The sequence below is a fragment of the Pseudophryne corroboree genome, chromosome 8 (genome assembly GCF_028390025.1).
Source record: "Pseudophryne corroboree isolate aPseCor3 chromosome 8, aPseCor3.hap2, whole genome shotgun sequence".
In the NCBI taxonomy this organism is placed as follows: Eukaryota; Metazoa; Chordata; class Amphibia; order Anura; family Myobatrachidae; genus Pseudophryne; species Pseudophryne corroboree.
In genome coordinates this window covers 71822586-71835137 of record NC_086451.1, presented here as the reverse complement: position 1 = coordinate 71835137, position 12552 = coordinate 71822586, and the positions used below count along the sequence as shown (strand labels likewise).

General features: G+C 47.3%; 1 protein-coding gene across 3 annotated transcripts in view; it reads left to right on the top strand.

Moving 5' to 3' along the window:
• The window catches only part of SH2D3C (SH2 domain containing 3C), a 73695-nt gene extending 63452 nt beyond the window's left edge, over window positions 1–10243 (top strand). For all 3 annotated transcript variants that reach the window (XM_063936634.1, XM_063936635.1, XM_063936636.1), the window contains 4 exons: window positions 7–178; window positions 3023–3134; window positions 4761–4967; window positions 7681–10243. In XM_063936634.1, the coding sequence (XP_063792704.1) occupies window positions 7–178; window positions 3023–3134; window positions 4761–4967; window positions 7681–7856 (667 nt within the window). In that variant the 3' untranslated portion in view covers window positions 7857–10243. The remainder of the gene's footprint in view (window positions 1–6; window positions 179–3022; window positions 3135–4760; window positions 4968–7680) is intronic.
• Window positions 10244–12552: the final 2309 nt, after the last annotated feature.

Here is a 12552-nt window from a genome sequence, read left to right as displayed (position 1 = left end):
CCACAGGTTTCACACCATGTCCATCATGATTGCTGTCGACATCCTGGGCTGCACAGGCAGCACAGAGGAAAGGGCCGCCCTGCTCCACAAGACCATCCAGCTGGCAGCCGAGCTGAAGGGCACTCTGGGAAACATGTTCAGCTTCGCCGCTGTGATGAACGCCTTGGAGTTGTCCCAGGTAAAGCACATACTCCCATCATTTATCTGCTTTCTCAACATATTTCACTGTTAGCCTATAGCTTTTTTATTATCTCTTGTTTATATATAGCTGCAACATATTATGCAGCGCTGGGAAATGAGTGAATGTATATTAGTCCCAGTGCAGCTTAGACGCTAGCACAGGTCCGCAGGATCGATGCAGCCAGGATCCAGTACGTATTTGGACTATGGGTAGAATCTGGAGCACTCGAATGAAACACAAAAAGAATATGCAGACTACACGCAGACAGCACCCTAGCTGGACTTAAAGCTAAGACCCCAGCTCTACGAGGCAGCAGTGCTAACCAATTGGTCACCGTGTTTACCTGGCGCACAGTTGCCTGCTTTCTGTTTGCCTACCTGTTTCCTCATTGGTGTTCCCTGGGCTGGACTAATGAATTAATTTAATATGAGTTAATTAATTCCACACGAGTTTCAACAATGATAAAAATAGTTTTAAGTGAGTAAATATTATGGGGCCTGATTCAGATGTGGATGGAGGTTCTATGGCTGCTGCTTACACGGAAGTGCCGCAGGAGGCGTCATGGCTGCTGCATGTATTACTGATCCAAGCTATGTCCTAAGACGCAGCATTGAATCCCCTGCATGACCCATGGGGTCGTGCAAGCCATCCGCCTCAGATCCAACAAAGACCCCAGGAAGTCGCCATCTTCCGACGGAGATCCTGGCCTCCTCACTCTAGCACAGCGGCGGCGACACAAATCTGTTTTAGAAAATTGAGGCCATCACGGCCTCCTCCCTGCCCCAATCAGCAGTAGACTGTCAATCGCTGACAGTCTGCTGGCAGTCTGCATCCGCCCTCGCAGACCCGTACTGCACGTGCACAGAACGGGTCTGGCACATGCGTAAAGTACCAAACATCTGTAATTTGCCACATGCGCCGCACCTCCAACCACATCTGAATTAGGCCCTGTGGATCAGATGTATTAACCTGGAGAAGGCATAAGGAAGTGATAAACCAGTGATAAGTGCAAGGTGATAAACGCACCAGCCAATCAGCTCCAATTTGCAAATTGACAGGAGCTGACTGACTGGTGCATTTATCACCTTGCACTTATCACTGCTTTATCACTTCCTTATGCCATCTCCAGGCTTAATACATCTGCCCCATTGTGTGGTGGGTAAACTGAGTTATGGTGAAAATTTTCTGGACGTAATGGGTGGCTTCACATCTTAGGGATACCTGCATGCGCAATAATTCTCTGTGCTTAAATGGAAAGTTCATTGCATGGAATGATGGGGGTCATTCCGACCCGATCGCTAGCTGCAGTTTGTCGCAGCGCAGCGATCGGGTCGGAACTACGCATGCACCGGCACCCAACGATCGCCTCTGAGACAGAGGTGGTCGCTGGGCGGGAGGGGGATGAACGGCGGCGTTAAGCTGTCGTTTAGTAGGCGCAGTCCGGCCAACGCAGGCGTGGCCAGACCGTTGGGGGGATGTGGCGGGGCGGCTGCGTGACGTCTCACGCAGCGTCCAGCGGCAGCGACACACAACTCCCGGCCAGTCGCAGGAGCTGCGCAGGCCGGGAGTTACTCCACAGATACAAAGGCGCGATGCTTTTGTATTTGTGCAGGGGGGGGGGGGGACACTGACATGCGGGGCGGACTAGCCCTGTGCTGGGCGTCCCCCCGCATGTCTTAGTTTACGATCGTAGCTGTGCTAAATTTAGCACAGCTACGATCAACTCGGAATGACTCCCGATATGTACACACAGAACAATTGAAATCTGATAAATGCAATCGTTCTGTCTTCCCATGACGCTGTTTCCTAGAGCTGGGTGATTTCAATGATTTATCAGTTTCCCAATGATCTTTATATTAAGTTTGATTGCCACTTACGTAGTGAGAAGCTCAAAGTCTCAGGTGTGTGGTGGTAACTTTAGATTTAGGGGTAGATTTACTAATAGGCGGTTTCTCAAAGCTGGGAATGATCGGCGGCCTTGACCAATATTTTTCAAATGTCAACAGATATAAATGTTAGACCACCCTGTTACCGCTATAATCCATCAGTCAAAGCTTCCGATCAGACTTTGAGAAACTACCCGTTATATATCTACCACATAGAGGGGCCGATTCAGACCTGATCGCTAGGCTGCGTTTTCTCACAGCCTGTAATCAGATCTGAATTGCGTATGTGTATGCACCGCAATGTGCAGGTGCGACGGACCGCAGCAACGGGGATGGCTGATCAGCGACGGGATGGTGCGAAAATTTCGAACGCACCGGCAATCACAAGGAGATTGACAGGAAGACAGCGTTTGTGGGTGGCAACTGACCGTTTTCATGGAGTGTCTGGAAAAACGGAGGCGTGTCCAAGCGTTGGAAGGGAGGGTGTCTGACGTCAGGTCCCGGACAGGCTGAAGTGATCGCAGCGGCTGAGTAGGTCCTGGGCTGCACAGAGACTGCACAAAATCAGTTTGTGCAGCTCTGCCACACATGCGATTGCACACTTGCACAGCTATTATACACTCCCCCTGTAGGCGGCGACTATCCGATCGCAGGGCTGCAAAAATCGCTGCCCAGCTATCAGGTCTGAATTACCCCCAGAGTTTCCAGCAAATGGAATGTGTTTTCCCATTTGTGTCAGTTAGACGCTGTCGCAGAACGGAGAGACAATGCTGTGGTTTTCATTTGGTGCCACATTTGTAAACTCACGGGGAGGGTGGGCCATACATAATCATCTAATTGAGGCCTTCCGTCTGCTCTATTAATGCCTGGGAGGAAATGATGCCATAACACAGCTAGATCAATCAATCTTCCACACACGGAATAACAAAGACTGTCTGTCCCTGGCTCTCTACAGATCTCAAGACTAGAGCAGACGTGGATTGCCCTGAGACAGAGACACACGGAGGGAGCCATCTTGTATGAGAAGAAACTGAAGCCATTCCTGAAGAGCATGAATGAAGGCAAAGGTAATTACCAGGGCTGTTTGGTTAAAAGTGATTGACAGCTTCAATTACTGTAATACGCTTTGCTGTGTAATAAATGTAAAGGGGGCATCTCCATATATATTTCCTTAGCTGCAGCTGGAACAGGATCTGAGCTGATGTCCCCGGTTACTTGTCTATTCTCCCAGAATCTCAGGGAAATCTCCCAGACTCCTGGGAGAGTAGACCTGCCTTCTGGATCCACTACCCCACCTAGTGAAGTGATCAGTGCGGGGCCATGACTATGCAATTCCCAGCTGTTCTATGCTCACCTGAATTTGGTCCTTAGATCGCCCCTCCATGAAGTAAAACTTAGTCAAGTCTATCTCCCAGACCTTTTTTCCGAAAGGAGGTTAAATATGGGTTAATAAGGTTTCCTTTAATGACAGGAAATCTGCTGTGTGCAGTTAAATATCCTCCCCCGCTATCACTTCACTATTTCAACTGCCATTTGCTTTAGTGAGTTCCTGGAAGTTTTGCATCCATTTGTGGATGTTAGCAGCCCTTTTATATAGGCTAGGGATGGCGTAACCGATGGTCAACATCGATATTACAATTGATGGGTAACATCGATGGTGTGAAACCATCTGTGATGGAACCACCAATGGTTTCACCCACTGATGGTCATAAATTTCTTACACTATATTAGGTTGTGGGCCAATGGCAGCCCAGGGTCAGAGCTGCTGGGAGTGTCAGAGGGCGGAACTAAGCTCAGTGTCCCGGCACCTTGAGAAAAAAAATAAAATTCAGTGGTTGTTTATCATCAATGGCGGGGAACCATCTCATTCTTCCCCATCGATGGAAAAACTATTCTGCATCAGCCATAGCCCATCAATGATTTTGAATTATCGATGTTTGATGGCCATCCTTAATATAGGCCAACTTCCATTTTAGGTTGAATAAACCAGGCTATTGTGTTTACTTACACTGTCTGGCCAAGATGTGTGAGCATTCATCTGAGTAACGCGTTCCGCAGGGAATTTCGTTCATATTAACCATCAACCTTGGGAGGAGATTTATCACACCTTCTAAAGTGAACAATTGGAGCTGTTGCCTGTAGCAACTAATCAGATTCTGGCTATCATTTTATAGAATGTACTAGATAAATTCTTTGAGCAATACAGTAGGGGTGGCCATCGGTGTGTTCGCCCTCAATGGTTGCCATCGATGGTCACTAACTATGCTATGGGAGACCATCAATGGTTTCACTCATCGATGGCCATACCTGTTATGTCTGTGAATGACCCGCGGGCCAATCACAGACTGGGGGCGGGGCTTCATGAGTGCTGAGGGCGGGGCTATGCTCAGTGTACCAGCATCTTTAAAAAAAAACTATTAGTTCAGGCTAAGCCATCAATGGAGAGAAACCATCTGGTTCTCTCCCATCGATGGCAAAACTATTCAACATCGGCCACAAACCATCGATTATTAGGAATAATCGATGGTCGACGTCCATCCCTACAATACAGCCACATGTCCTTTTAGGAAGGTTTGATAAATATCCCCCTTAGAGAGAACTTACTCGTATCCTGCTGTATTGTGGGAAGAGCATTTTTTGCCTGTGAATGTGACCTGCCTTAGTACATATTACATGTATTTTCTTCTATACAGAGAGCCTACCACTGAGCAACACTACATTCCCCCACATCATACCCCTCATCACTCTTTTGGAGCAAGACACCCCCCTGCTGGAAGGATCAGAACCCTGGGACAGCATTGACAGCGGAGTAGAAGTAGTCATGGCTCATCTGGAGGCAGCCAGAATGGTGGCCCACCACGGAGGACTCTACCGCACCAATGCGGAGATGAGGCTACAAGGTAAAGCAGTGGGATAGATATCACTGTACAGCTCTTTGTGGATAGTAATGTGCTCGGCCCACACTGGCATAAGAGCTTTTGACAATAGGAAGTATATGTGGATGTTCATCCATAAAGCAAATGTTATGCTCTGTTGTATAGGTAGTATAAGGATCTGGTTTTAAGATCACTGGAGGGTCATAACTAGCGGTGTGCGAGCGGGGCTGGGGCACAGAGCCCTGTGGTCGTCGCCGCTGCTCACCCACATTCTCTACTTTTTTCTAGCATCACTTAGATCCTTCAGACGTGCATACTGCAGCTCTTACAGGCCCCCGGCTCAGGATAAACTAAGCGGTGCTGTAATTCCCAGCGCTTGTGGCTCCACCCCCTCTGCATGACATCATGTGCTCAGGGGGCGTGGCCGGCACAGGGCGCATTAAAGCCCTGTAATGCCGCTGTATGGAGGTAAAAGAAAGTACTTTGTCTGGGGAATACCCCATTCCTTTCCACTTCAGAATACGGACCCACAGCTTAGTCAGTGCACTAAGAACTGCTGATGTAGGACAAAAAGCTAAAATTGCAAAGCATATATTGTCAGGTTATTGCCCGTCAGAGTTATAGTGACATCGTTATCTAATATACAAAGCATTTCTCATGTAGGAGGCTACAGGGCAGCATATCTGTGAAGCTATGGGCTGAGGGTCACTGTCTATCTCTCACATTCAGAAGTGATGCAATACAGAGAAGCTGCACCCTCTGTCCTGCTCAGTATTAAATATGCCTGCTTTCAGTAAGTGAATGGGTCAGATAGTTTGCAGGACATACAGTATACAAAGTACATTATAGGTGAATGTCCAGTAGAGTGGGTACTTTGTCTTAAATACTGAGTAAGACATATTATAATTATAAAGTCAGACTGAGGATCGTTAATACACATCATGCTGATTAGGCAGACCAATGTGTCTGCCTAGTGCATGAGGTTTGTGTGGATTTGTCTCTGATGCTGGGACCACACTGTGCTGCATATCCATTGAGCTAATTAAGTGCAGATGACTGTCATAGCGGCTGTTGTGACACACACATGAATAAAATAATAATTTAGAAAGCCTACACCCCCCCCCCCCAGGCTGACTCATGTCTGCTCTCTGTATAATCAGCGATTACATCTTGCATGACCCCAGTGCTTACACTTATTCTGTCACCCCGCCTACAAGCGTAATATGTGAATACTCAATTGCCCAGCTGTGCCTAGCCTTGTAGTGCTGAAATGATTCCGCTAAATCTCTGCGGGTGTAGACCTATGCACAAGTTGATACTCTGTGGCTCCCTACCTGATGCTGAACTACAAGTCCCAGAATACCCACCATGAATTGAGATTATATAAGCACAATACATGTTTCTTACTTATAATAGCTACATTCTATACAGAGAGGGAGAAGCAGATTTAGCAACCATTCTAGCAGTTACAAAAATATGGCCCCTTCTCTTCCACTGTACCTTTGGGGAGACTGAGGAACTGTCACTGCGATTTAGTTGTGCCTTGTGGCTTCACCCACTGCTGCATGACACAGGAATCACAGAGGAGAGGGTTCTTATCACCATGGCCCCCGAATACCCGGAGGGAAGCCAGACGTCTGCGTGTCTGCTTCATGTGCACCCCTGTACTCTGTTACATTACAATAGCCTGTAGCTATGCTCCCGGGAACACCTCAATGTCACTGATACCACTTTCATACCAAAAATCCGCTGCAACCCGGGACACTGAACACAGGGTCGGAGCCGGGTTTTAGGTTACTTACCCCTTTTCCACTGGTGGATGGACCTGGGTTATTCCCGGGTTGACGCGATTCACACAGTGAACCGACTCTTCAGGCTTAACTGTGGACGCTTGTCATCTCCAAGCGCTACTAAGCTCGCCAGTCAGCTCTTTTTAGGCAAGACCCGGGTCATCCTGACCTGGGCCATGCCTTTCACACCAGAGGCTACCAGGTTCAGAACCAGGAATAACCTTGGTAGCGACCAAGGTGAAAGCCCCGGAAATTTTGACCAGGGTAGACCCTTTCATACTGAGCCAGGACCAATATCCTAGGTTTTTGGCTCAGTGTGAAAGGGGTATTAGTGAACACTCCTGTTGGAGAGACCATTATGTCCCAATGAGAGTAATATGTGTGAGGTGGGATTGAGGTTCCCATTACTGTAAAAGCATGTCTTCATATCTAAACGTGATCCACACATTTTGTTTAATAATTCACATGCTGCACTAAATATTAAGATGATTTGTCATATTATCATGTTTCCCAATTCTTGGAAATGGTAATCAGGACTATGGTGCGTGCCGAAGTGTCTAATAAAGGGGTGTGGCCATGTGACAGGGGGGGCCTTGTGGGAAATGCCCTCCTGTGAACCACACTCCCTGTTTTCGTCAGTGCTCCAGGAGCCACTGGGTATTCCTCCAGTCCCTCTCTCCATGGAATAAATGCTGTATGCGGGATGGGGGCGGGAGCAAAGGTGGGGACGGAGCTGAACCCAATATAAGATGACATCCAATACTGCTAGTTCCTTATAATACACAAGTCTTCCTAATGTTGATGACACCAGAGCACATTAATAATAAGTGATGACATCAGAGCTCACTGGTTATACTGTTTATTACAGGAGTTTCATGAATCTGCGGCATAATACGCTTTTGTGTAAAATATTAAGCCTTACATTGTATCTCCTTTTCCCTGACCAGGTTTCCACCCCAGAACGGATCTCACGGAGCTGTCCAGCACAGAGTTCCAGATGCGGATGCTGTGGGGCAGCCGGGGAGCAGCCGGCAGCCAGGCTGAGCGATACGACAAGTTTGATAAAGTCCTCACTGCCCTGTCGCACAAACTGGAGCCTTCCGTGCGCTTCAGTGAATTATAACCACCTAGTAAAGACTGAACTTCTTCTGGGGAAAAGGGAAGGACAAGAACAGGTCACAATGCATGTCCAATGCTTATGGATCTCATAGACTTGTCCTGGGGGAAAAAGAAAATAAAGCACTTTTCCATGACTCATTTTTCTATTATAGGAGGTGCCAACTAGGGAGGCCAATCCCAGGATCGGCGGATCCCAGGATTTAGGCCCCAAACACGTCCAGGATTCAATCCCGGGGATTGAGGGATCAGCGTAGAGTGTTCTCAGAACGCTTAGGCGCTGCCCGGCTCTCCAGCACAGTGTGACCTGCAGTGAGAGGTCATGCTGCGCCGTCACACGCCAATGGGAGAGAGCTTCTGATGTGTCCCACCCGCCCGCTCCTGGTGTATGGCGAGTTCTGTGTGCGGGGCGGGCGTGGCGGCCACACAGGGAAACGCCAATCCCATGTATCCCGGTATTGACCATTTTTCAATCCCGATACCCGGGATTGAAAAAATGGCCCGGGATTGGCCTCCCTAGTGCCAACACATTGCGCTGCATTGATAAGTCCTCCTGCAGTGTGGAAGGAGTTAAAGTTCTTGATGTTCATCAGTTACAGAGAACAGTCTGAGCATGGGGCAGCGTCTTACTGCTGTGGGGGCCGTCGGTCTATGCTAGGTTTTTTGTTTTTTTCCCTACAAATAAAAGCCGCCCCATTTTTTTTAAATATATATATTAAATTAGTTTTATAAATAAATGTACCTCTAAATCCAGGACCCTCAGTCATATCCATAATGTGAAAAGATATTTGTTATTGAATACAAGCAGTGGCAGAATCTGAGCTATACAGCAGCCATATTTATGCTAACCTGAGCCCTCCCCACACAGCAAAGACAACAGATGTTGTAAGAATGGATTGTACTCCACCTACTGGTTGCATAAGAAATAATAGGTATTCAGAAATGCCATGATATCAAAGCCTATTGCAGTGATTCCCTAACGCTGTCCTCCAGGCACCCTAACAGTCCAGGTTTTAAGGATATCCATGCTAGAGCACAGATGGTTAAATCAAATTGACTGAAGTACGAATGAAGTCACCTGTGATCAAGCCTTGGGGGCCAAGGGGGTTATTCAGAGTTGATCGTAGATGAGCTAAATTTAGCAAATCTACGATCATTTACTCTGAAATGCGGGCTAGTCCGCCCCGCATGTCAGGCCCTGCCCCCCCCCTTCCCCGCGCACAGGTACAAAAGCATGGCACGGCAGCGATGCTTTTGTACCTAACAAGTAGCTCCCTGCCAGCAAAGCTCTTGCACGCTGGCAGGGGGCTAACCGTCACATCCCGAGTTGCAGCGGCTGCGTCTGATGGCACGCATTCACCGCGGCCCGCCCCCAGCGTTCTGGACATGCCTCTGTTGTCCGGACCGCGCCCCGCCAACGGTGTTCTAATGCTGTTGGCACGCCCCACGACCGCCTCTGCCTGTCAGTCTCACTGGCTGCACATGCGCAGTGCGCCTGCTGTGCGTGCGCACTGCGCATAGTAATTCAGGCTGCGATCTGGCCTATTGCAAACTACTACAGCAAACTGACTTCCACGCTAAAGCACCTTCATACAATTTCCCAACAAGCTTTCCCATTTGCTGCAATAAAATAGATGTTTGATAAATATTTGCAAATTGATTAACGAGAGCCTGGTAATTTATATAAGTGGTAGCCAGAATGCCGAACATTGTTTAGTGTTTGTTTTATATATATAAGAAAGGCAAAAAGTAAGGAAGATCACAAGTTGTATCGAATGGACATCAAAGACTAGAATCTGTCATCTGTAAATGGCACGCTGCCTCCGCAATCCGCATACAGTACAAATCAGAAAGAAAGGCAGCCAATGTATTTTTATACAAATATTAGCACCTAACACCCTGTTCTGTACATCACTCTGTCTCACGGAGCAGCTACATGTCATTGGGTGTAGCGCGCAGTTTAAGGGGTGAACAGACGGTGAGGAAATGACAATGAATGAAGATATGTTTGCACAAATGTATATATATACAGATAGCTGTTCTCCGAGTCTCATGTCTCATGTCACTTGTCCTGAAAAAACTGTGAAGGGTTTTTTTGTTTTTTTTTAAACCTTTTTTTGTCAGAAGAGAAATGTATTCGGTAGGCTACAGAGATGAATATCAGTGGTCGGACTGTAAATGTATATATAGGACACACGTGGATCCCACTTGCAGAATGAGGAATGTCTGTTGCTCTGGCTATAGAGTAATGATTTTGCTGTGTACATAATTCAGCTACAGTATGTAAATAGTTGCTCACTGTCTGTGCTGCACAATGTCTCACCTCATCTCATTGTACAAAGCCATGTGCTATTACTGATTTATGTGTAAATAAATGTATTGATGTAAAAGGTTTCTATTTTCATCATTGATTGTTTTTAAGGTGCTTTAGGTTCAGAGCAGCTTTTTGTTAGCATTTTTCTGCATTGCTTATCCATTATATCCCCAGTATTGAAGTAAAGCTAGGTACACACTGGCAGATTTTTTTTTTTTGGTCTGCCCGACAATCGGACGTTTTTTTAGGAAATTCTAGGCACCAATATCTCAGCTACACACTTGAAGATTTTTTTTCAGTTACCAATTTTCTGCCTCATAACACCGCATTTGCATATGTCCGCCCACAAGGAGGATGATGTAGTGAGAGGAAAACATAGGAAATATGGGGGTCATTCGCTCTGTATTTTTCTTCGCATCGCAGCGATTTTCCGCTAACTGCGCATGCGCAATGTTCGCACTGCGACTGCGCCAAGTAAATTTGCTATGCAGTTAGGTATTTTACTCACGGCATTACGAGGTTTTTTCTTCGTTCTGATGATCGTAGTGTGATTGACAGGAAGTGGGTGTTTCTGGGCGGAAACAGGCCGTTTTATGGGAGTGTGTGAAAAAAACGCTACCGTTTCTGGGAAAAACGCGGGAGTGGCTGGAGAAACGGAGGAGTGTCTGGGCGAACGCTGGGTGTGTTTGTGACGTCAAACCAGGAACGACAAGCACTGAACTGATCGCACTGGCAGAGTAAGTTTCGAGTTACTCAGAAACTGCACAGAGATGTCTTATCGCAATATTGCGAATCTTTCGTTCGCAATTTTAAGAAGCTAAGATTCACTCCCAGTAGGCGGCGGCTTAGCGTGTGCAAAGCTGCTAAAAGCAACTTGCGAGTGAACAACTCGGAATGACCCCTATGGGCAGATTATTGAGAACGCGCTCACACACTGCTCAATATATGGGGATTGTGGCAGATATTTTTGGTCTGGGCTGATTGATCGGAAAATCGATCGTTCGGGTGTGTGTGCAAGATTTTTGCGAATTAACGGCGAAACGCCGACACAATCGTACGTACACACTATACACTAAATCAGGCCGATTTCCCAATTATTGCAAAATTGGCCCAGTAATTGTATAGTGTGTACCTATCTTTCCTGAGTGACTGAGCCATCGAGGTTGTGCATGTGCAGATTGAACATCGATGTTCACATCAGTGGCCTCCCATCGGGAGCCACCATCGGCATCAGACCATTACTTGCAGTGATTGACAGGCTGCGGCTGTTCGGGGGCGGGGGTGGAGACAGGGAGGGTTTGTCAAAACAGGTGGTGTCAGTCGCGTTTTGTAAGTGAGCAGAGGCCAAGGACTACGTCTTCCGATACAGATTTCCTGGCTACTGTAGCGTGATTGCACCAGATATTCTGAGTAACCTGAATCTATCCTCCGATTATTGTCTATGCCCTCTTATGTGTGTATACCGGCTGACAAACCCTATATTGTCGCAAAGACCTGCTTACGTATTCACCCTGTTATGGGTTTTTCTTCCAACTCTATTTCTCTTACGTCCTAGAGGATGCTGGGGACTCCGTAAGGACCATGGGATAGACGGGCTCCGCAGGAGACATGGGCACTTTAAGAAAGACTTTAGATCTGGTGTGCACTGGCTCCTCCCTCTATGCCCCTCCTCCAGACCTCAGTTTGATACTGTGCCCAGAGGAGACTGGGTGCTTTTCAGAGAGCTCTCCTAAACTTTCTGACAGAAAGTATATTTGGACAGCAATATAAACCTAATTTCTGGCAAAAGATATATATATATACAGCTAGGCACTGTATATATAAAGAGCCCCCGCCAGTTTTTATTATATTTAAGCGGGACAGAAGCCCGCCGCCGAGGGGGCGGGGCTTCTCCCTCAGCACTCACCAGCGCCATAATCTCCACAGCATCACAGCTGAGAGGAAGCTCCCCGGACTCTCCCCTGCTTATCCACGGTGAAAGGGGGTTTCAGAGAAGAGGGGGGGGGGGGGGCACATAATTGGCAGCAAATAATGGTATTACAGCGCTACTGGGTAAACACATTGGGGTGAAATTACTAAGGTGGTAGATTTTTACAACTGGTGATGTTGCCCATAGCAACCAATCAAATTGTATCTATTATCTTCTAGAAGCAGCTAGACAAATGTTAAGTAAAATCTGATTGGTTGCTATGGGCAACATCACCAGTTCTAAAAACCTCCCACCGTAGTAAATTTACCCCATTGTGTGTTTTTCCTGGGGTATTAGAGCTGGGTGTGTGCTGGCATACTCTCTCTCTGTCTCTCCAAAGGGCCTTGTGGGGGAACTGTCTTCAGATAAGAGGATTCCCTGAGTGTGTGGTGTGTCGGTACGTGTGTGTCGACATGTCTG